At 40.8% G+C, this 25,030-nt stretch overlaps 1 protein-coding gene across 1 annotated transcript in view; it reads left to right on the top strand.

Annotated features, from left to right (window-relative positions):
* Positions 1 to 25,030, top strand: part of UNC13B (unc-13 homolog B) — a 207,796-nt gene that overhangs the window by 126,900 nt on the left and 55,866 nt on the right. The window contains exons 12-19 of the mRNA XM_058864730.1: positions 367 to 445; positions 2,158 to 2,232; positions 2,863 to 3,082; positions 10,822 to 11,049; positions 11,355 to 11,496; positions 20,182 to 20,351; positions 21,214 to 21,329; positions 23,164 to 23,327. Of these exons, the coding sequence (XP_058720713.1) occupies positions 367 to 445; positions 2,158 to 2,232; positions 2,863 to 3,082; positions 10,822 to 11,049; positions 11,355 to 11,496; positions 20,182 to 20,351; positions 21,214 to 21,329; positions 23,164 to 23,327 (1,194 nt within the window). The remainder of the gene's footprint in view (positions 1 to 366; positions 446 to 2,157; positions 2,233 to 2,862; positions 3,083 to 10,821; positions 11,050 to 11,354; positions 11,497 to 20,181; positions 20,352 to 21,213; positions 21,330 to 23,163; positions 23,328 to 25,030) is intronic.

Below are 25,030 nucleotides of genomic sequence, written 5' to 3'. Positions count from 1 at the left end.
CTCTTTTATAGAAATAAAAATAATATATTTTCTCCTCCGGTGTCAGATTTTTCCTAATAATTATATGGGTCTCAAGGGCTGGTATTAAGTGTGTTCTAGACTAGAATCAGAAGATGGGTAGCAGCATCCTGCCCCTGGGCTGATCCTCTTCGACTTGCTCCCGCCTAATCACCAGCACCAGGCAGGAATGTATGGATAGTTGCGTGTGAAGAAGATAAACACTTAATTGTTTTTAGCATTAACTTTACACTTCCTTAAGTATAATATTCTGGCTGTTTTTCTTCCTCCAGTAAAACATCCCCTTCTTCACCCCTCCCAGCCCTAAATTAATTAGGTTGTTTGGTTTTTTTCCTCCTGAATTTCCAGGCCTGCAGGTGGACTCTATGGCATTGATAGCATGCCTGATCTACGCAAAAAAAAGCCAATTCCACTTGTCAGTGATCTGGTAAGAGATTTGTTTGTTTCTCTTCTGCCACACAGCATTTACACAGCTGGCTTTAATTTCCTGATATATGAGCACATTCATTGTCACTTCAAGAAGCTCAAGCGTTTTGTTAAATTAATTCTTATGCTAAAGGGTTAGGAGTACGGCTTGAAAAATCTGAGTGAGAATGAGCTATGGTTTTGTAGAAAATTTCATTCATTTGACAGAATTAGGTTATTTTTCATGTTCTTTACCCTTTACACAAAATAGTTGATTGTTTTTAGGCCTGCCTCATTTTTAAATGTTTTGCTAAAAATCAAGTACCTTAGGGAAAGTTATAATGTCCATGTGAGGTGTTTGGCAGCTTACCAGAAGGCTGGAATTTTAGAGGATAGATAAATGAGCATATGTGCTTGGATTTTAAAAGCTATTTGCAATATTGCCAGTAGACTTCTGCACTGGGGAAGCATGAGAACCAAGTGAGTAATGAGGACAACTTTCATATGCTTGTATGATATGGTGAAATAAAGCTTCTGCAGGACAAATGGTTTTCTGTTGGTTGTATTCAGTACACGTAGCGATTTCATACTTGAGAGAAATGCTGTAACAGAAAGACCAAAGTTTCTATATTCTGTAATTCATGCGAAAAGATGCATACAATTTTGTCTGCCAGCTTATGCATGGACAGCTTTGTATGTGTCTAGGTAACTGCTTGTATCTTAAATCTTTACAATAATGGCATTAACTTGTGTTACTTCCTTTGAATGCATTCATTCTCTCTCTTCACAGGCCATGGTAAGTGGAGGTGAAGACTATTGATCAAGTCTTCACCAGAAAAAAAAACCTTACTTTGTGTTATTTTCCCCTCTACTTCTTTGCTTTTTGTTTTGAACCTGCAGTATTGCAGTGAATGCGTATCCAACACTCTCTCCTGCTCCATCACTGTTGGAATGAACTTTTTTGGTTTCTCTTGAAGCAGCATAAAGCAGAACATAAATGGTACAAAACTGATAAAGTTGGAAGATTTCAAAGCAAATGCTTCTATCTTTAAATATCCTTTCCTGCTCTCATGTTACTGGATTGGCTGCAAAAATGCCTTGTATGCCACTGTGAGGTGCTGCAAAGACAATGCCCAGCAGTTGCAAAGCGTGTTGGTGTCATGTGAAAGGCAATTCTTCCAGTTCATGGAAGTGCAGTTCATTGTGTTCAGTGATGGCTGATGAATGTGATGCACCATCATATTCAAACCTCCGCTCCCAACTCACTCCCTTTTCTTTTGTCCTTGTTGCTTCCAACCTCTTTACTGTTACATTTTGGGGTGTTGTATGTTTTGTAAAGCTGATGAAATAATCTCCTTTTGGATATGAACGAAGTTAGATATAGAAAAGCGAGTCTGTAGTAGTGACCTCAGTAGAAGTAGACAGTAGAAGGACTTCTGTTGCTACCAGAACGTAAAAGTGAAGATGGGAATCCAGGTTTCCTTGAAGTCTTTCAGAGAAACAAATAGACATTTACTAGAGTGAGTCTGATTATGGACAGATGGAAACAAGTTTGAGAACTTTCAGAGTATACATTTCACTCCTCTGAGATTAGAGCAGTCATTTAAGAAACCAACTTAAATGCAGTAGATTGCTGGCCTTGTGTCTGGCATGACAGAGCTCACATCTCTGGGCATGTAATGCCATTTCACTTCTAAATGTTGGTGGTGAATAACAAAATTTCTTCCTCCCTAGTCACTGGTTCAGTCCCGAAAAGCCGGAATTACCTCAGCAATGGCTACTAGAACATCTCTTAAAGATGAAGAGCTGGTAAGTGGAAGGTTGCCTGACTTCTCTTAATTCTTAGTAAGAAAATTAAAGGGATTTGGCTCTCTGAGATTCAGAGCCAGCTTCACAGATATCAAGAAATATAGATGCAAAGCTTCCTGTTTGTTTGAAGAAGAAATCAAACACATGAAAATAATATTTAATGTATCAATGTAGTCCTGAAAAATGTAGATACACAGAATCACAGAATATGCTGAGTTGGAAAGGCACCCATCTGGATCATTGAGTTCAACTCCCTGTCCTTCATAGAACACACCAAGAGACATCATCTGTCTTGATGATATTGTCCAAACACTTCTTGGAATTAGTAAGTTTACCATTTCCTTCTGTGCTATTTGCCATAGGGGACAGTGTGTGAAACTTACTTTATTCAAGATACTTCCCATCCACAAATATTAATAGTTGTCTTCCAAGTTTTCTAATGACTGAGGGGACATTTTTGGAAGGTGTGTCCTCTGACACCACATGTAAATATTTGATTTATTTGTCCACCTCAAATATGTAGCTTTATTGCGGTGATTATGCCTTTTCCTGTAAAACTCTTGTGTTAACCAACAAAATAGTCTCAAACACCTTCCTGGATATTGGTTTACATATGCTCTTGCCTTTCAGAAATCTCATGTCTATAAGAAGACCTTGCAAGCCTTAATTTACCCCATCTCTTGTACAACCCCACACAACTTCGAAGTGTGGACAGCCACAACTCCTACCTACTGCTACGAATGTGAGGGGCTGCTGTGGGGCATCGCACGGCAGGGAATGCGCTGCGGGGAGTGCGGGGTCAAGTGCCATGAGAAGTGCCAAGACTTGCTCAATGCTGACTGCCTGCAGAGTGAGTAGTGGCCAGTGGAGTGTGGCTGTTCCAGAACTTGTTGCCAGAGCCTTCCTAAATGTACTGAAGATATCGTAGGGATCAGTGAAGCTGCAGTGATTAAAGTGACTGTGTGTTTTTTGAAAAGGTCCCACTGGGCTAGACTTACCCCCTGGGGGCACAGACAGCTCCACTGATGCAGAAGAATTTTACAGCATTGTGCTTGATGTCTTTTAAAAGAAGATTTAATTCTTCACTCTTTCATGTCTGTTCATTGGTTTTGGTTGATTTGGTTGTTGGTTTGGTTTTTTGTTTTGTTTGCTCTCTTTGTGTCAGCTCAGGTTGTGTATTTGGCAGCATATCCTGCATTGAAGTGTGGGTTGGATGAATAGGGTATGAGGCTGAATATTGTGACATTAGTTTTGCCCTCCTGCCCTGGTATTACAGTCAGGTTGCTTGTTCCAACTGTCAGTCTGTGCCACTGTTTCAAGTTTTTTAGGCAGCACTGGGTTCCTGCTTAGGGTAAAGAGTCCCTGGGCTTAGCTTGGATTATCTGTACCAGCAGCAGCCTGGGAAGGCATTTTGTCTTTTCAACAGTAGGTCTGCTCTGCTGAACCACTTTAGAGACCTAGGGCTGAGTTAACAGAGATGGTGAGTCATATACAAAGGTGTTGTTTGAGTATATGGGCAGTAGTTAATCTTCCTACTAGTATTTCTGATCATTTTGTTGGTGTAAAAACTAAGTATACAATTGAGTCATCTCCTCAAGGAAGTCTGTAACTTTGCAGAATAAATGACACTATACTCAAACAATGGACAAGTTTAAAAGGAATTTGATTAAATGAGGTGGGAAAAAGAGAAAAAGTACTCATTTAGGCATCTGCCTTGGTCCAGTCGTTTTTATTTGCTTGAAATACCATTTCTTAATTCAGTTTCAAATTTCTATTCCTGCTTGAGAGCAAAATATCTCAGTCTAAGTAGAATAGGAATTTCTTACATGTGTGTTAAATCTTGAGTAGGAAGGTGTGTCTGTTCTCTCTTGCATTTCTTGTCATTGTAGCTTGATGGACTAAGTCTAAGGAATCAGAAAAGTTTATGAAGTATGAAGGGACTTATTTTAAATTCTTGTCAGCAATTCTAGGAATATAAGTCAGATCTTGTGTCTGCCTTAGGCTATAGTTGTTTGGGAAAGCCACGGCTGAATGATTCAGCAAGGGATACCAGTGAATCATAGGTCATTTGTTTTTTCTTACAACTCTTCTTAACACCCCAAATGGATATTGTTTATGCTTGTATTTTTGATTTGTGCAGAGTCTTAAATTTGTCACAGTTAGGTCTAGGGCTATTTGCAATGGCTTATTTATAAGACACATCTGCTCCTGGCCAAACACCTCTGTCCCCCAGTTGCTTAGCAGTTCTAGATTTGTCTTTGAGGGTTGGGAGATGAGTTTATAGCATTTGAACAGTTGCATCATTGGCACCTTGGCTTTGTTAAGACTTTTCTGTGACTAAGCAAAGAGCTGTGCTGTTGCATTTCATCCAGGAGAATGTAGTTTGGTCAAAGCTCAGTTTTCTGTCACAGTCTGATGCACAGGATCAGTTCCTGAGAATAACCTTTTTATTTCTGGAGTTCACCAGAACTCTCAGCTAACTGGTAATTTTCAGTATTTGAGGTGAAAAGCTCAAAGCGTCCGGCTTGATTCAGATGCATACCCATGATGCTGTAGTGTTGCAAGGGAGTTGTGATATCTCAGTAAGAAAGAAATCTCTGGAGAACAGAGGAGGATTAGGTTTGCACCAGCAGCAGAGAGAAACGGGCACAAAGCTGTTGTACAGAGCAGTGGTGCTGAAGTTGAAAACAACAAGGAAGAACCTCTGTGTATGTAGTCATATTAATGACTAAGAGGAGGTATGTTCCTGCAAAGGAGGGTTGTGGCTATCCATGTTCAAGAAGGGAGGCTTAGATGGGAATGGGTACTGGAGAGAGTTCAGTAGTAATGGGAGTAATATGAGAATGTTGAGAGAGAGGATGATGTAAGATTGTTAGTCTTTCAAAAGAGAGGCTTGGCAGTCTGGGGCAGGAGGGCAGGAATCATATTGTTTCAAAAAAAAAAAAAAAAACAACAAAAAAACGGTACTAGGTCTGTCCTAATAGAATGTTTCTAAAGGGATGTTGCAGAGTCCAGGGCAGAGGTTTTAGGACATCTGCACGTAGTGCACCTGCTACAGCTCTGGCTTACTCTTACAGTTTACAGGTATCTATGTCTTAAAGCCTTTCTGGGCAGTAGATACTGTTTCACTGCTGGCAGCAGTGGATCTGTGAATTGGTTTAATCCTTGTTTGAACCTGTTTATGCTTATATTGGGGAGAAGGGAGATAAGCTACTGGGAGACAGATGATCTTTTAAAGCTTATTGTTAACAAAAGAGAAGAAGGTCTGAATTTGCTGTGAGAAAATTAAAGTTAGAAGACAACTTCAGTGATTTAGACTCCCTGAGAACAGGGAGTCTCTGGAGCTGAGACTCTGAAGAATAACCACGGGGAAAGGTTTTCTTATCTCCAGTTGTAATTACATAATCTTATGCAGTGGGCTGTGGGATGTGATGATGACAATACTGTGTTTTTCCATAGAATAGAAGAAACAACTGGCAATTAATTTTCATATATGGCAAAGCATTAAGTCAGAACTTGTTATTTTATTCAGGGGATTGCGGATGTTTTCACATTTTATTTCAAAATGTAAACTCAGGATACTTCATCATGCAGAGTTAGAGAAAACTCTAGAGAAACAGAGAAGAAACAACTGAGAATACACCAGACTTAAAATGTGTGAAGGGTGTAGACAGGTAAAACCCAACCAAACAAAAATTTTACTTACTGAGTTACTCATAAGGTGTCCAGAATCAAGGAATAGAGACTGAGCAGAGTCTGCAGGGTTACCCATTGTGAATATGGAGGGTGTCATTTGTTGGGGTATAGGTGTAGAGGAAGCTGGAGATGGTAACTGTGTAATGAAAAGATAGAAAAGACAGAGGATAGTGGTGGGAGTTGGAGAAGGGGGTGAATGTGCCTCTGGAATAGGAAAACAATGGTAATCAATACTAGAAATATATTAAAAGGCAATTTCAGGCAACTATGTTCTTTGCTTCGATGTGTTCATGCTAAAATTCTTCTAACTGGAGCCCAGTGAGCCAGAGGAAAATGGAGAAGTTTAACTTCTTTTTACACATATGTTTGAAGAACATAGTCTGTGCTTGAGGAATGAGAAACAGGGTGTCTGGGGGACAAACAACAGTTTAGAGATCACATAAATTCAAGACTGAAGTTTCTTGTATACAGAACTCAGGAGGGATTTTTTCCTAACACAAGCTTTATTGTTGCTGTCGGCAAAAAACCCAAAATGTTCTCAGGACATGTATTCACTTATGTCTATTTAGGGCTTCCAGAAAATGTTACAGAGGAGTAAAATGAATTTTCAGACTGGTAACAAATACAATTGTATTGATTACACCTTGATGCCTCAGGATATATATTCACTTAAATCTGTGTAAGTCTTCCAGAAAATGTTGCATTGGAGTAAAATGAATGTTCAGGCTGGTCACAAACACTTTTCCATTGTTTATGCCTTAAAATTTTGGGTAGACACCTGGGGTTTTTTTTCCTTAGATTTAGAATGTGCTGTTTATCCATTTTTCATCCTTCATACCTTTCTGGGGAAAATAATTCTCCAGTTCTTTTAGAATTAAGTTTGGTTATCTCTTCTGAGGGTATTTTTCTTAGACTCTTATGTTTTTAAGAAACTTACTGTCTGATACACTCAACAAATTTATCATCAGTGTGGGACTGCACTGGTGTGCATTCAGCAATGCTTTGTTGCAATTTGAATCAAACACATTTGCAGACTGCTTCAGCAGGCCTTTTCCATGGATTGGTGTGTCTGAAGTGCAATAACCTGGAGTCAGGCAGTGTGTGTACTGCAGCCTCCTGGTTCATAATGTTGTAGGTACTTAGGAGTTATTATTCTGATGATAGGGCACTTACCTTTTTATCATAAGCTCTTAAATACTTGCTCAAGGGACAGTGCTCTGTTTTCAGCCATCTGCTATTCCTGGAAGTAGTAGAAGTCTCTGCTGAGTGGGTACCTTTCCTTTCTTACTTGACAAACCATCCCCATGGCAGGCAAAGCTTTTGGAAACCGAGGTTTTATCTCTTGCCTTGAGCACTGGTGTAGTACTAACTGAGTTAGAGTGGGCTGGACAATTCTCGTGTCAAAGAAAGTGTAAATCTGGGGCTGGATGTGTAGGAGACCAAGGAACACATGCAGAGAAGTAATTAGCAAGAGGGTGGAATGGAAGGACATTATGTGAGCAAGAGCCTGGTAAGAGGCCTTTGCAGTTCAGGGCTAGCTTTTTCGTTTGATGCATTTTGACTCAGGACTGTGAGGCAGGTATGATTGTTGCTTTTTAGATGAGAAACTTGTGTGTGTTGTACTCAGAGTTCAGAGGCTACAGTTCTGAAACTCGAGTCAGTGAGTGGGGGGTTAGTCAGACCAAATAAGTCAAGTGCTAATCATCTTGGCTTCTGAATTGAATGATGGTTAGACACCATGGTGATGAACAGTTATTTGCTCCCAGAGTCCTATGTAGGAAAATATTTGCACAGAAGGAAGAAGGATACCTTTATTTGAAACTTGACTATCTATTTTAAGTTTCAGGGATATGTAATTTCTAAGCATTATCCGCCTACTGAACAGCTGCCTTCTATCCTAAAGTGTTGCTTTCTTGAATTCTTCTTAAAGCATAGAATAACAGTATTGGTAGCTTACTAATAGCTGTATCAATACAATTCCCAATATAGATATATTTACTTTCTGTTTCCAGTCATAAATTGACTAATAATTCAGTCCTAGAAAGAAAGGAAAGCCCAGAACCTGTACACATTACTTTTATGGCAATTTCTATTGCCATTCACAGGATTTGAAAAGCTAATCCACTGACCAGAAACCTCTTTGCAACTTAGAGAAACACAGTCACAGTCCAAGAGCAGGAAAAGCACCCTCTGCAATTCAGTATAGTGACATGTTTTGCTTTTAAAAACACATACATCGTAGTTAATTAGTCCCCCAATGGCTGTTGTAGAATCCCTCTTGGTTCTGTACCAAGAAGCAAATATCAAAATTTTAAAAGAGTGTGTTGTTGAGACAGCAGAATAGACATTCTTTTAGACATGTTCTTTGTTAGTCTGTATTTTTAAACAAGGTGTCTGTCTGATTCAGGCTTTTGCCCTGCAGTTCAGGCACAGTCTCTGCAGGCAGACAGAGACCTTTCCTAGGGAAGGAATAATGGAGTGGCCTGGGCAAATTATCTGGGCATGGTGGGGAAGCAGTGTGGATGGAGGTGTGGGGTTTCCTCTGGAGTCAGAAGGCAGAGCCAAGTCTTGGAGGTTACTAGAGGACTGTAGGGGTCTGTGTGTCATGGCTTGAACATCCTGCAACCCAGGGTGCCCTGGACTGCTGCTAGGTTTTTGCAGAGGCATAAATCCATTGTGCAAGGTCTCTGGAGGTTGTGGGGATGTTAAACATGTTTTTAATTAGAATTCCTCCATTTGTCCAAATTTGCGTGCTAAAGCCTCATTTGATGCTCCTGCAGTGCTTGCATTAAGGTGTGTTTTAATTTTGTTCTTAATTTCCTTGAAGTCAGAAAGGTATGGGCTGAGCTGATTTCTTTGGATCATGACAGATCTCAGAATTCCAGCTAGGAAAGGCAAATTGTTCAGTTTGGCCTTTCCCAATTTCCCAGTAATTTTCTGTAGTTCTGCATATATAGCATAGAGTCCATTTCTATCCTCAGGAGACCTAGTTCTGTTAAAGCTGAATAGCACTTCTTATCTAAAGTTCAAAGCATAGCCCCTGGTATAATTTCAGTTTCATTTTCCTTTAATAAATGTTAGGTGCATCACCAGTGAGTAAAAACAGCAGGGACTGTGTAATTAATTCCAGTATTTTTGATTTCATTTCATCTTAAGCCAACAACAGGAAACTCTGGGGCATGTACTTTTTATTGTACTAAATTAAATACTGAACATCAGGCCTCTAGCAAGAAAAATTAAAAAGTACTCGGGTAATGTAAAATTAAGGGTTGTTTCACACTCAGGCCCTTAATAACATGCCTTGGTATGCAGTATCCTTAATGAACTTCTGACACTTCTATTGCAAACTGTTTTTATTCTCTTTGGCTATGTACTGCTGGGCTCCTCTGTGTGTGTATGAGTTCATAGGACTCTCTTCATATTTAGTCACTACTTGCTGAAACAGTTTTGTATGCAAAACTGTAGTTCCTTATAGCAAGGGTTCAGATATCATATTTGCCCACTTCTGGAAGAAAACAGTTCCATGTGTCTTTGTGATTGATTACTCCCTATGCACACACCTTGCACCTGCTTTAATACATATTTTTAAGGTTATTTAATATTTGGTGAATACCTGAATAAGGACATTTTTCTAGGACTAAGCTTACTTCAGTTAAACTATCCTGGAGAAGAAAAACAAACAAAAGTATATTACATTAAACAGAAAGGTTATGATTGAATGTGTTCACTTTCAGACTTTTGTACTGGTTTAACTTAATCTGACTTAAGATCATAATTTGAAATTGCTGCAGACAGTGTATAGAGAGACTGTGCAATCCTGAGTTCCTGCTTTTCATTTCACACCTGAGTTATCTGCCCTGTTAGCTCGCATTGGTGCTTTTATTGATGCATGTCTCACATCTGACACAGTAGTCAGTTTCTAAATTTTGACAGTAAAAATGACTGTCAGAATTGAGTAGGAAGTATTTGGTGGTGGGAGTAGTCTTATCTCATAATTACATGAACTTTGAAACTTCTTAAGAGGTGTGCAAGCAACCAGAGGCTTGTCTTTTGTCAGATGAAGTTGGCTATCTGTGCAGTTGTAGACTCTGTGCATGGCTGTTGTGTGTCCAGCTGCTGGACACTGTAGTAGCACTGCATGCATATAATGGCCCAAATTTTGAACTCTTGAGTTTGCTATCTTATGGTTATTGTGATAGTTAATATACCTGAGCAGTTCTAGAAGATGACTGATTGAGTTGTCTCCATGCAAACTGATAAAATAGAATGGCATCCAGAGGGGCACTCTGTGTTTCTGCAGGTTGATGCCTGAGCCAGACAGGGTGGTTCCAGGCAGAAGGAGGCATAGATTTGCAGCAAATTACTCTGAGCTCAGCTGGGAGCTTTGTGGCACACTATTTTCTACACATGGTAGAAAATGCCAACAGTTTGGACCCATCTGAGCTTCTCTTCTGTGGTGCTGAATTGCAGCACTGGGACAAACTCATAGGTACTATCTGTAATGGAGGTCCTATGTCCCTTTCTCAGCACTAGCCTAAGCAAGGATTTCTTTATTCATAGCAAGGTGATGAGAGCAGAGGCCATGCTGATGCCTGCTGTTAATTTAAGAACCTCATTCCTGGGTGTTCCTTAGCTGTAAGGATATTAAATCAATCTGTTGATAGGAGAGCAATCTGATCCTGGATTATAGAGGAACTTCTCCTCAGCCTCTAAGTGGTCCAAGTTCTCAGTGTATGTTGGAACAGGGGGATGGACTGTAAATGTCAGTGTCAGGATCAGTCACCCATCATGTGAAGGGTAACTTGCAGCTTTGATCCCCCTGTCCAGATTCAGTGAGACATGATTTTGTGTATATTTGTTCTTGATGACCATTGTGTATTTTCTGGTGCACAGGAGCAGCTGAGAAGAGCTCGAAGCATGGAGCTGAAGACCGGACCCAGAATTTCATCATGGCCATGAAGGATCGCATGAAAATCCGGGAGCGGAACAAGCCTGAGATCTTCGACTTGATCAGAGATGTGTTTTGTGAGAGCAAAATGACACATGCTCAGCAGATGAAGACAGTGAAACAGAGTGTGCTTGATGGTACCTCAAAGTGGTCAGCAAAGATCACAATCACTGGTGAGTGGGATAGTTACAGGTTCCCTTGGTCTCATTTGGGAGCCTCAGGTAAGACAGTTGGTGTGAAATTAAAAGAGGGAAGAAGGCCTCTGACCTCTGTGTCTTTCTGCCGAGTGCACATACAAGTAGCTGGTGCAGATAGCCCTGTTGCAGGCACCATAGTGCACCATGAGCTGAGGCTCGTGAGAAATGTTCTCATGAGGGATAATCCTGTTTCTCTGCCCGTTATGAGCTGCTGCTTCATGTGGTGGTCAGACACATTGTCTTGTTGCAGGATGGTGGTAACCCTTCTCTTTTCGTTTCAGTGGTGTGTGCTCAGGGTCTGCAGGCCAAAGACAAGACTGGGTCCAGTGATCCATATGTAACTGTTCAAGTGGGTAAAACAAAGAAGAGGACAAAAACCATCTTTGGGAATCTGAACCCTGTATGGGAAGAGAAGTTTTACTTGTAAGTGCTCTGACAAGGACTCTCAGTCTCATGTCATCTGTTTGTATGATCTGTGCTTTGACAGCTATGTCTTCTCTCTCAGTATGCATTCCCACATCACCTGTAATCTGGGATGGTTCTATTTTTGCTCAGCATTGTGTGTGTGGAGGATTGACATCTTTAAAAATGTACATAGTGCACACCTATTTATCCCATCTGTCTTCCTTGTGTATATACAAATTGTCTGCTTTATGAACACTTCTATACTGATGTTCCTAGAGAATGCTAAAGAGCAAGGAAAATATTTAAATCAGCAGCTATTGTTTCTGGCTAAAAGAATTCATTGTAATATGAGAGTAACATTTGTGTAAATGCTAAGGAAACTCTGTGACCTATGTTCTGGGACCTGCTATTGGTGTTTGGCAACCAAATTTAAAGGTAATTAGCTTTCAGTTTTCAGCTTTTCAGGTAATTTCAGCCTTCAGTGTCTGTGACACCAGCAGCCTCTTATTTCAGTTTGGGAACATCAATGCAACAATAACTCAAAGGAGTTATTGTTGCAAGAGAGAGCTTCCAAGATGACCAATGTATTGATGTCTAAATTGAAAGGAAAGACTGGAGGCCCAATTCTTTAGATAACAGCTATGCTCAAAATATATTGTTCCGTCCTGTTTTTATTGAATAAGTAATCAGTACCCTCAATTTGTCATTGAAGATGTTATAAACTGGAGACATGAAATCCAGCAACTGTTTTCTGAGGATCCTGGGTGATTTCATTCAACATCAACAATCTTTATTTCTTTTAATATGTAAGGTATTGCATTGTAACATCTGTCTCCTTCCTTTCTTTTCCTTCCTGTACTTTACTAAACTTCTTGAGGGGAGCTTTCTCTGCAAAGTGTAATTTGTTTGTGTTTTAAAATCAGTTTCATATCAGCCCAGCTTTGTCTTTACAATGTGCGGTAGAAACAAAATTATTTTTAAGTAGTTTTGAACTACTCATTAACATCAGAAGAATCCTACTCCTATTTTGAGTGAGCAGGTCCCTGTCTTTATTTTTAGTTTAATCCAAGGTAACATTTCTGCTTGGTAAGTAGTAAGAATGCTTAGGTGCTGTTTGGATAACTCTAGTCACAATAGCAGCAAGTCTGTGTGGGAGCCTTAAAGACCTTGATTTACCATGCCAAGTAGTTACCATGGTATTTGCAGTGTGCTCCCTTCTAATTTTAGGAGCTGCAGCAAATACTCTGCTTAAAGACAGATAACAGAGTGTGATAAATGTCACCATTTTAACGGTGCCACTCTTTAGACTTAATCGCCATGCCTGTGATTCAGCAGATAAGGTGCTCTTGGGCATTAGCAGTGATGCTACTTTCTGTCTTTCCTGTGGTGGCTGCCTTCCTTGCCTTGGAATAGCAGGAGGAGATGAAGGAAATGAGCACAGAGTCCACACCGATGGCCGCAGAGCCTTCAGTACTGCAATCAGTGTGTTTGTTTCATTAGTAGATGTTGAAGCTCACCTTCTGCTGAATGAGGACAGTCATTTAGAAGCATGTGCAGCACTGGTTTTCTACACACCCATGTTTCTATTTTGCATATATGGATCTTTTTGCAGCTTACAGCTCTTCAAGTTCTAAAATTTTCTAACCCATAATCAAATGGAAATTTAAATCAACACATTCAGGCCCAAAATACCCATTATAAACCAGGCTTTTTTAGAAGAGATTGTCAGGTCAATCAAGAGCTTGTCAAATTTTAAAGGGTTGGATGAGGAAGTGTCTTTGATTCTTAGAATGAGGCTAATTTCTTGTAGTGAGAGAAAGGTGTGCGGGTAGTTACTGAAAGCCTTGCAGTAGACCTTTGAAAGCTTTGGTGTTCAAAATGGTTAAACAATTCAAAAGGAGCAAGATGTGTAAGTAGTGAGGTCAGGTCAGTTACTAATGTATGTCAGCAGCGCTGGTTTGGTGGACTTGTTTGTAACTGATGGTCATTAGGTGCCTAGTGCCTTCCACATGATCACAATTCCAGGGTGTTTTCAAAGGTTGTATGTAGAGCCAGAAATCTGAGTGCATCAGTTATTAGAATTATAACACTGTTATTATAACCATGGCATGAATGAGGACACAGATGAGTGACACAATCCTTTCTACAAGCTCAATAAAGTTTATTACAAGCAGCTGAAATAATTTGAAAATTTTTATGTCTCTGGTAGCCTGTTTTTAATAGGGGGGTTTATATTTATTTATGGTGATTGATAGAAAAGTATATAAACTTAAATATTTCTCCCTAAAAATGACTTTGTTAGTTTTCCATCTATTTTGAGAGAAAAATACTGTGGTAGGTTTGACCCAATTCTAATTCCAGATTTAGAATCATATTTTAGAAAAGGCAAGGTTGAAAATGCTTTGGGTTTCCAGTATAAGTGCTTTTTAGGTCATCACTAGCCTGTGTAACTGTAGGCATCTGCTTAGATTAATCACCAGTTCTTGCAGTGTATTCATGTTGCCTGAGCAAGCAATTTGCAGGCTGTTTCTTTCTGAAAGTTATCTCTTTGTATATTTACATCTATAGCTTTAGGAAATAGGTTGTTACATAGAGATTTTTGTATATTTCATCAGCATTTGAAGACCTTTGAAAGCATAAGGTGTTGATTTTTCTGCTCTGTTCAAAGTGTTGCAGGCTTGATGCAGACTCTGCATATCTGGTGGTTGGCAGCAGGAAACTTGGTGGAGGACTCCAGCCACTGCTGCAGCACAATGTTCTATGAACATGCACCGAGGAAACCCCTGCTTTTCTTTGGTTTATATCCCCTTCTTTCTCGTAGTAAATCCCAGTTTCTTTACTCCAGTTGTGATGAGTGTGTTTACAGATGTCCTCCTCCATTTGCTGTGTACTTTTCTACCTTGTGCCCTCAACTCTCTTCCCTTGCCCTCAGTTCTGGCTGGACAGAAGGCAGCATGTCTCCTGCCTGCATCTGGATTCTGAGTTGTCTGTAGTGGCTGGTATATGGGAGCCAGCTGGCTGCAGGCTTTCCAAGGACAGCAGGTGGTATGGGTTTCTCCTCTCCATTTAGCTGTTGTTTTTCCACAAAACCTATTGGAACATAGAAGCTTTCACAGCAAGTCTGCATAACTCTTGCTTCCTTATGAAGTGGTCCAGTAATACGAGAAGGAAGCTATTTTGCCATATTCAGTGCAATTAGAACAAGACAGTAATTCTTCATTTAGACATGTTTTAGACTGTTAGTAGAAATTACAGGGTTCCTGGAATGTTTTTCTTCTTTAAAGGCTGAAGCTGAGCATCCATTCGTATGGGTTACAATAGCAGACAGCGCTTAGGAAGATAAACCTGACCACAGGGCAATTTCAGTTCTAAAGGAAGAGCTCTGGGGTTGTTTGGAGGCTGCTTTTCCATACCTTTTGTTCAGGGAATGCCATAGTCTTTAAAGTCTGTGAATACTAAATGTTATTGCTCTTCTGGCGTAGGTGCAGAATTACTTGTTCATTTTAGAGTAATATCCCCTTGAAGTTGTATGGTCTGAGTACAGCTGTGTCTAAGCTTTGAACGGTGGATATGTAGTCATTGCCTGGAACAGATTACAGTATCTCTGAACAGGTTGCAAAAGGCATGTTATTCTTTCTCACTGTAGAAGAATAAATTAGTTAAAATGAATGCAGGGCCTCTTGCTAGCAGACAGACATTATTTTACTGGGATGTGCAGAGCCCACATGATATACATACCTGTTAATCCTTTGGGAATGGTGCTACTGCTCAGCTAACTACTGGCTGGTTACCCAGAGGCTTCCGTTTGGTTCCACAGTTTTCCTTTCACCTGCTGAGCATGTTGTCAAGCTCAACATCTTTCAGTTATCCCTGTGATTACATGTGCTGTTCCAAAGCTGTATTTTAGACTTCCCCTTCTGAGATAACTGTGTTTATAACCATTGTAACTCTCCCCCTTCTGACTGCCTTCTCTGTGTAGCAGGGGCCATACAGTTTGTCTTGATTTCTTTAATCTCCAGGTACTGCAAACGTTGAAACTGGCACTCTGATAATATCTCACTTGTTTCCCTGCTCAGTTACCAACATGAGACTTAAATCTGAACGCAGACCTGATGCCTAGTGGCAAGCACCAGCTGGAAAGCTGAGTTAATGTAGCTAGTGATGTAAAATGCAGAATCACTTTATCTGCTCTTTGCAGTTAGAAGAGCTGTACCATTAATTTGTCAGTTGGTGTTGTAACATTGGGTAACAGCAAATGATTGTACTTGTTCTCCTCAGAAAAGAGCTTCATGTTAGAAGAAAATAAGAGAAAACTCATTTCTTTGTTCTGAGACAGCAATAATGGGCTCTCAGGGCATATTATTGTGCTGTCATGCTTAACTTATAAAGAACTGAGGATTTTCCTTCGCTCCTCTTCCACTGATTTTGCCTTTGGTGTTTTTTCCACTGTCCTTTTTTCTCCCTAAAAGAGGAGTCTTGTCATAATTTGAAAATGAGCCTCTTCTGAGAAGTTTTTTGCCTTCCATTCCCACTGCAGTTGGCCACAACTGAGCTGGCAATTGGACCCTGCAATGTTTTGACACTTCATTTGAACCACACTGGAATCCTCCTGCTTTTTCAGCTGCACCATTTCCTAAACCAGCTTTTCTCCTGCTCCCCCTCTGTATGTTGTTGCAACTTTTTACTGGTCTTTATCATACTGGTTGCTACAACTACTCCTTTCTTTCTCGTTTTCCACAAAATCACTTCTTTTTTTTAGGCTTTGCTCCTCAGAAGCAGAACTGTACTCCTCAAATGATCACAGGTCCCAAAATCTTGTTGATCTGTTCTCTCCTTTGCATTTTCCTACCTCTTGTACTCTCATCCATTGTGTCTGCAAGCAGCTCTGCACTTCTTTCTTTCTTCTTCTCTACCACTGAAATTTATGAAATGTCCCCTGCACTGGACTGTGGAACTTGACAGGCTCTTCTTGAGAACTGTGTCAGCAGAAAGGAAACTGTTCACAGAATATGGACACACAGACATTCACTAGACTTTTTGAACCATAAATATTTTGGTTCAATATAAAAAAAATACAAAAATACAATAAAACTACTCAATTCTGACCTATGTTAAAATCTGTAAAATGTTGTTGTTTCCTCTGGTCCTCTACTTTCCTTGTATGTTCTTGCTTAAATCTACATGTTGTGTTTTGTCTTTTTTAGCCTGTCAGCTCTCCAGGGTAAAATTGGCAAATTCAGAACAAATATTGTTGGGGTTTTTGTTTCAAGGAATGACTCATTGGTTCAGAAGTAGTATTCCGGTCATTTTTGGACACTTGCCCTTTTTCTTTCTCTCCACATTTTAAAGGAGATGGGGCACTGACAATGACATGTCCCAGACCCCTGGCATCATCCAAGCCCATCTGGCCCAGACTTTGCAGGTGGACAGAGATCTCAGAACTAAGAATCACTTCCTTCAATTTTTTTTCAGAAGTTGGAGCTAGATTAGAGGGATACAAATTGCTAACTTCATTGTGGGAGGAACTACAGTGTAAATTCAACAGTTGCTTGTTCTGTTTAGCCACCAGTATACTAATTACTGTGTGTGTGGGCATGTCACTGTGTGAGCAGACCAGAATTAACCACAGCTTCGTGTGCTCTCGTGCTTCCCCTCAGCTGGGCATGGGAAGAGACCCAAATATTGACGGTGTAGGGGATGTGTGTGGGTGCTGGGGCTTCGATGCTGTGTAAGACTAAAGGGGAACGTGGCAAAATAGATGGAGGTAGAGAGTGGGATAGCGAGCAAGTTAGCAGAAGCAGGCTCAGCAGCTTCCAGTGCAGCAACGACTGGCTTCAGGCAGAAAATCTTAATGGGGAAAAAATAAAAACCTGATTTTAATTTTTCGTATAGATTTTGTATGCTGTTTCTGGAAAACGGTACTTCTTTTGGTAGCTTGAAGTATAAAAGTGAGTTCTGTTATAAAAACGGCACCACTCCAAACACTGAGACAATATGGATAAAAAAGGAAGGGTTTGAGCCATGTACATAGCAAAACTGGTTTCCTGTCCCTTGCTCTCTGAAACTGACCTGAAAGTATTTGGTAATTTCTTCCTTTAGGTGAGGTCACAGACTGTTTCTTTTCTCTGCAGCCTCTTGGGAAAAGCTGTGAGAGCTCAGCTTGGGAAGGTGGACAGATATATATGTGCACACATTGAGATCAAGCTTCATGAAAGCATAGCAAGAAGTGGGGCAGGCATCTTGAGAAATGTGCCAGATCCTGTATTAATGAGGGGGAGAGCTTGTAGCAGCAGAGCTTGTTTGCTGCAGCAAACAAATCACAGTGTCACTGTCCCAAACTGGAAGCTATTTATCATTAGTTAGAAAATTCTTACGCATCATCAAGCCCAAATCTTCCAATGTTCATGATTCTGTTCTGGGGTCCTCACTGCAAAGTGAACTGGTTTCGACAAAAGTGTGTTGCTTCACCAAATTAAGGACTGTGGTTCCACAGACTTAAATGTTTGATGGTAAGCCACCAGCATAAGGCTTTCAGCTGCAGTGAGCAGGTGATAAAACTCTCACTCTGGCATGGGACCAGCACAAAGAAAGCAAGCTGAGCAGTCTCTTAAAAACAACAAAGAAAGGTGTGGTAAAATAGAAGCGTTAGTAGCTCAATAAGTGCTATTGGAAGGTTTCCTGTAGGATGTTGCAGTGAGTTATGGTGCTGTCTTTGCATGAAGGATGATAGCCAGCCAACTCAGGAGTGGGGGATGATGCATGTAGGACTGCTGAAGTTAGATTTAGTTTTGAACAGTGAATGTTTTCCTTAAGGAAAGACCACTGGAAGCAAAGAAGGAAGACCAAAGTGGTCCTAGCAAAGAGCTGTCAGCCAGAAGGTGATGTCTGAAGAAGTCAGGAATTAACTTACTGCTACTTGGTAAATGGCTCTGTGCAGCACTTGTATTTTGAGGCACCCCTGCATGTTTGAACTCTGAGCCTCTACAATACTGCCAGGCTGTACAGTAGTGCACCGTGTCAGGAACAGAGGATTTCTTTCACATGCCTAGGCTGTATTGCTAGCAGACTTGGCAAAGCACTTGGATAAATTTGAGAGCTACAACGAGCAGCTACAATACCAACTATTGCCTGCTTGTGAACACTTGTTTGCATGGTTTTGTTGGGGAAGACATTCTTGAAGTAAAGGAGGAGGAAGAGGAGAGTGAAGATAGGAGACAAATATCAAATTTCTTTTATTCTGAACTCTAAATACAGATTTGATTGCACAGCAAAGTCAGGGAGCAGCAATGGCTCTGCCTGTGATCCAAGCTGTATGGAATTGCCTTTAACCTTGTCCATATAATTCCCAGCTATTATTCTCTACTGGAAATATCAGTAGGAGCTGCATGGATGTCTGTTAAATGTTGTCCTGAATCACAATGGCACAAGAGTCCAAATGGCTTCTTGGCAGAGAGCATGCTCATAGCCAGCCACTGCCACATCCTATTGACCAGGCTTAGCAGAGCTCTTCTGACCCATTTCTTCTTTCTCCCTGTTGCTTAGCAACAGATGCAGCATGTTAATGTTAAAAAGGCTGGAAAACAGGCCTTCAGCAGCAGTTGCCTGTTTTCATAGGTTTTATTTGCTTGAGGATAGACATTTGTAGTGGTTATGGTGAGTAATCACCCTTGTCATGGTCTCATATGAGCATTCAAATTGCTTTATTGCATGCCCTGTAAATGAGCAGAGCTGTTATAATACGGTTCTACCCACTTCTGACATCCAAAAGCTTGTTTGGATCTACAAAAAGTATCTGAAAGACCTGAAAAAGAGGAAGAGTCTGTAAATCATGTCTGTGCATTAAACTGGAGGGTGCTGATTCATGAAACAGTAAACTGCTTCTTTTAATGGAAATGTCTTCATTGATCTGCCCAGAGCACAAAGTATTAGTCTAAGCTGTGAATAATAGGCAGAATCAATTCTAGTAATTAAATACCAGTGCTCTAACTACTGTATCACACCCATTCCCTCAGGCAGTGTGGTGTATCATCTGATTGTATTGTATTATGCATTGATACACTACTGCTGTGTGACTGTCTTGAAGTAAGAGATCTACCTCCACCTGAGCTATTTACGCTTTGTTAGAAACCAACACAAAGGGTGTTCATCACAGGTCTTCACTGTGCTAGCCTAGAAACTGCATAAAGACAGGTAGCTCTTACAGCCTTCAGCTGAACAGGAGGCCATTGATGGAGAGAGCTGTTGAAACCAGTTAGATGCTGATTGTCATTTTTGGCGGGGGTGTATGCTGGCATTAAGCAGCCTAGCTATCCTCAGGCTTCTGTGGGCTTCACAGCAAAACTGACAGCTGTGAGAGAATTCCCAAGTTCTGTGAGCTGCCGCTGAGAGTGAGGACAAGCAGCAGAGTCACAGCCACTTGGGAAGTCAGAAGTTGGTGGCTGAGGTTGGGGCAAGGGCGGTCGTTCAGCGTGCATTTGGAGTGCATTATCTGCCATGTCGCAGGAGCATTTTAGAGTGCACCAACAAGCTGTTGTGTGATTCATATCAGACATTCCACTTTTGAATAAATATGCATTGTTTACACTTTGCTAATCAACATCTTTCTGATGTTGGAGGAGTAGGTCAAGAGGAATACAGAGCATGTAGCAAATAAATGTTGGCTGCATTGCGCGCTCATAAAATTACATTTTCTCTTGTTTGCAGTGAGTGCCATAATTCCTCTGATCGGATCAAGGTGCGAGTGTGGGATGAAGATGATGACATCAAGTCTCGTGTCAAGCAGAGGCTGAAACGCGAGTCGGATGATTTCCTGGGGCAAACAATCATTGAAGTTCGCACTCTGAGTGGAGAAATGGATGTGTGGTACAACCTTGGTGAGCAGGGCCTTGGGACTGAAAATGTGTTGTGTTGGTCTGGGAATGTTTGAGAGCACTTGGATGTGTGTGGATGATTTGCAAGGGAAGAAAAGTTTACATGGTTTCAAGGGCATATGATACTGCTGCAAAGCAGCTGCAAAGCTGATCCCAGTTAGAAGGGAGTGTAGTATGTCAGAAGGTTGATGTTTTTTCTCTGTCAGCCATTGAAAAGTACAATGGGAGAAATGCTTCGAACTAGATTCTATTCCACTTCTGCTGGAGACATGTTGTCCAGTGTTCTTTTTCTTGGTGTCAACACAAGCATTTTACCAGTCTGTAAGAACATCAGGTGCACTGCACTGGGCTAATAAATTGTTGAGACCTTTTCAAGTGACTGTTGTGGGAAGTACCAACCAGCAAGCAACCAGATGGTGGTGAGTTGATGGGCACTATGGACCTGTCATCTCCTAGGAGATCCAAAATCTTCTTCCAGCAGTTCCCAGGAGTTCAAGGCTATGGTGAGGCTAGGGACAAATTCCACATCAGTCATCTGTTCTCAGAAAAGGAATATGTCCTTGGTGCTTCTAGTTCAGCTGACTGAATCCAAGACCCTGTAGCATGTTTGGTGGCAGAAAGGCTATCTTATGTCTAAAAGCGTACATAGTTCTAATTAAGTGTGTCATATTGAGGCTGTATCATGGCAGTTGTTTTGTTCATGTCTACTTAGTATTATTCAATGTTTTGAAAGAAAAGAGAAAGTTTTCTCTGTGGTGACTCAGCCCAAGATTCCAGCAGTATTTTTTGCCAGTGTTGTCACCCTGAGATGGCTGTGCTCTGAACATGAACAATGCATATAATTGCTGATGGTTTTGCCTTCTAGAGAAGCGAACAGATAAGTCTGCGGTGTCCGGGGCTATTCGCCTGCAAATCAGTGTGGAGATCAAAGGCGAGGAGAAAGTGGCTCCCTATCATGTTCAGTACACTTGCCTTCATGAGGTAAGAAGTGGGGACATCTGTTCATTCTGGCTATTGAAAGAGCAATTTACTGACCTTTATTGCCTTGAAATGTTCCTCCTTGCACTAGGTGAGCTTTCTTTTCCCTGCCATGCAGGTCTGGTAACACACTGAATCATCAAACCCACATTTGTCAAGGAGGCAAAGGCAGCTTTAAGCTGTTTCCCCCACACTGGGGACTGGCTGGCTCAGTCTGTCCCATTGTCACAGCTCTGCTACTGTCAGGCAGAGATCAGGCTTTGGTTCCACTCAGAGCCCATGTTGAGTTTAAGGTGGAGAAACCTCTGAATTTCCTTGAGGGATGTTTCAACATGTATTGTACCTCTGTCTTTCTTTAGAGGAAGCATACTAAAATGCATTATGAATAAATTCTGATTGAGAAGGGAGTCTCTGTCTTGGGCTATTGAGTGATGCAGGTATTGGTGGTATAAATTCTTTTGTGCTGCTGCAGTGGTGTGTAGTTATGAACAACTGCTGGGGAACAGGAGATTAAGCTGAGGTTTCTGGGTACTGACCTGTCTCAGGATGGACTGAGCTGGACAGGCAGTGCTGCAGAAGTTGGAAGAAATCCAAAGATGACTTGTGAGAAAGACTAAAGGGAAAACCTTGTCTTGGAGAGATGCCCAGTCTATCTGTGTCAAAGAAATGGCAGACAGCAGGGTCAGTCTCAAAAGTGTCAGAATAAGGAGGAGTAGTCACAGCCCTGTATACAAAAATATCCTGAGGTCAGTGAGGGTTAAGCGAATTCATCTTACACAGGGAAGGACAGTTGGATCACAGAGGGGAATGTTCATCTACAGGAGCAGCATATTTATCCAGACACTGAGCTGGATGACACTCTGGTATCTTCCGGCCCTACCAGGGAGCTCTCTGCAAGATAAATATGAAGCTCAGAAAGTAGGCTTCTTTTAGTAGGCTGTGTTGTGTCCTTCAGTACATATTTATTGTTTTTTATTTCAGTGATAGATACTATTTGGTAACCTGTTTTGGTTTTGTCCTTTGAACATGCATGATGGCTTGCTGCTCTTTTTTTTTGCAAATAGGTATCTTTTCAACTATCACCCTTTTTCTTTTGTGTATTATAAAATGAAGATGATTTACAGCAAGAGTAATATAATCAGGAAAAATAGCACTGTAAAGCAGAGTCCCCTAGCTACTAATGAGATCATTAGACTTTTGCATCGCTTACTGTAGGGAGCCAGCTGTCTGAAAGGCTGATGAATCTGTAAGTGACATGGATTTGAAGATTACTGAGAAACACACTGAGCTGCATGTGCAATTTCTGCATAGCAATGATAGCTGAAAACTTTTGCAGTGTTAGATAAAGTGAAAGGTTATGTTGAATAATAATGCAAGTGTCTAGTTGTTAGGGGTGATCTTAAGGGTATCTTTTTCAGGAAAAGAAATCTGTTTGGACTGTTCTGTATAATAATTACCATGCTGATACAGAGCTGTTATGTCAGCTAATTTAAATAGCTTGTCCAAATTATGGCATTTTCATTCTGAGGACAGAAATGCGTAGGTTTCAGGAAAACTAATTAGTGTATGGTTTTAGTGCACTGAAGCACTCTGCATCGTTCACATTGTCTGCTAGGTAAAGCTGTAGGTATGCATGTGAAGAATTCAGCTATGAGATTCTTTCAAGAAGAAAAGAAGGTAAAAGCAGAAAATACAGAGTGGGCAGGGGAAAAAAAGAGGAGGATAATAAAGAAATTTATGTTAGTGCCACCACCTCAACAGTTCCACACTCTTCGTGAATCTTACTTAGTGGCTTCAGCAGCCTCGCATACCAACTTGTTCCTGTTTTGTTTTTCAGAACCTCTTTCACCATCTCACAGATGTGCAAGGGAATGGGGTGGTGAAGATCCCTGATGCCAAAGGAGATGATGCATGGAAGGTGTATTTTGATGAGACAGCCCAAGAGATTGTGGATGAATTTGCGATGCGTTATGGCATTGAGTCAATATACCAGGCCATGACGTAAGATGCATTTCCTGTGTTTCTTAGTGCAGATAATCAATGTAACTAATTGATGTAACTCTTGCTGTTTTGCGGATGAAGTGTATCAGTAATGGAAAGCTTGGCAGTGACTGCTGCTCCTTATGGGGCTTACTGTGAATGGAAAGAGACTTCCTGTCTTTGAATCACTGGTGTCCTTAAAGTCTAGAAATTATTGTCTACCGTTTCTGTTTTGAGACTCTTGAATCTCTCTTTGAGAGCTCTTCTGTTTAAAAGGTGTTGCTCAAGGTTCTCACTGAAGATTTCTGATAATACAAGAGCAGATGAGGTTTTGTGGAAGCATTTGTCCTACACGTCTGTTTTGGCAAGTGTTACAGTCCTTTGAAGTGACTAATTTTCCAGGTGCTGCTGAAAGCACTTACAGAAAATTTGAGTAATGGTGCCACAGATTTGTCCTCTTTGGAGCTAGGCTAATGCAGTTCTGTATCTTCAAAGAACTTCTTCCTTGTCACTATACTTTTACTTGGATTTGGGATTAGTCATTTTTCCTCTTAAAGACTAGTATTGCTATGCTTAGCTCATTTCTTATTTCAAACGTAATATAAAATGTAGCAGACAAAAGTGAACTTCTTCACATTAGAAGCTGGAAGTTTTGGGTTACAGGTCCTTAGATGAGTTATGAGCTGTACTTATGTCACCTTGCAAGCAGCTTTTCTGTCTATTGGTTTAAGCCAAAATGGAAAAGAATTTGCAGGTTTCTCTAGAGGTCTAGTCACTGCTTATAGTAGGGCTAACTTAGAAGTTGGACTAGGCTGCTCAGGGATGTGAAAAATTTCCATAGATGAAGGTCTGCCACCTCTTTGATGAGATCCTCGCTCCTCACAGCTTCTCTTCTTAAAGCTAAACAAAGCCATTTCATGTGCTTATATTTACTCAGTGCCTAAATGACCAGTTGGTACATAAATGTCATGTAACAAACATGGTTTTAAACTTGAAGAGGGTAAATTTGGGATAGATAAAAGGACGAAATCTTTTACAGTGAGGGTGGTGAAACAGTGGCTGGATAGGCAAGGGTGCCCAGAGAGGTGGTAGATGTCCTATCCCTGGAATATTCAAGGTCGTGTTGAATGGGGTTTTGAGCAACCTGGTGTGGTTGAGAGGGTCCCTGATCACTGCAGAGATTGGACTAGATGACCTTTAAAGGTCCCCTCCAACCCAAACTATTCTGTGATTCTATGAGTCCCTCAGGGAGAAAGTTAAATCTCGAAAGTAGTTCCCAGATCTAATCTGAGAACGCTGTGAGTACTTCTGCATAAAGATGGTCCATGCTTTCTGCCTTCTAGAATGAACTTTACTTCCCATTTCTCATTATATAAGACCTCTTAATCTCTGATATTTTATTTCTTTTTTTAGGTCTAACAGATTTTTTTATATTTTTTTTAATAATTTCACAAGCCTGGATGGTCCTAGCATAATTTCAAGATTTCCTGGAGGAGGGTTCCTTGCGTTTAATGATAGAATGGGAAAATGCAAATGAGCTTGCACACTTCATCCAGGCTGGATGGGTTAGCCATTGGGAATCACATATCAGTGCAGCACAGAAATACTAGTGTGTACTCTCACTGGACATTAATGCTTTCCAGCTGCTGCTGCCCTCATGGGACCTCAGAACCTGCATCTGCCTCAGGCAGCAGCAAATCGTGTCAATTTCTTTGTGTCAGGCT

This window comes from Poecile atricapillus, chromosome Z (genome assembly GCF_030490865.1).
Source record: "Poecile atricapillus isolate bPoeAtr1 chromosome Z, bPoeAtr1.hap1, whole genome shotgun sequence".
In the NCBI taxonomy this organism is placed as follows: Eukaryota; Metazoa; Chordata; class Aves; order Passeriformes; family Paridae; genus Poecile; species Poecile atricapillus.
This window is presented reverse-complemented; position numbering and strand designations above follow the sequence as displayed.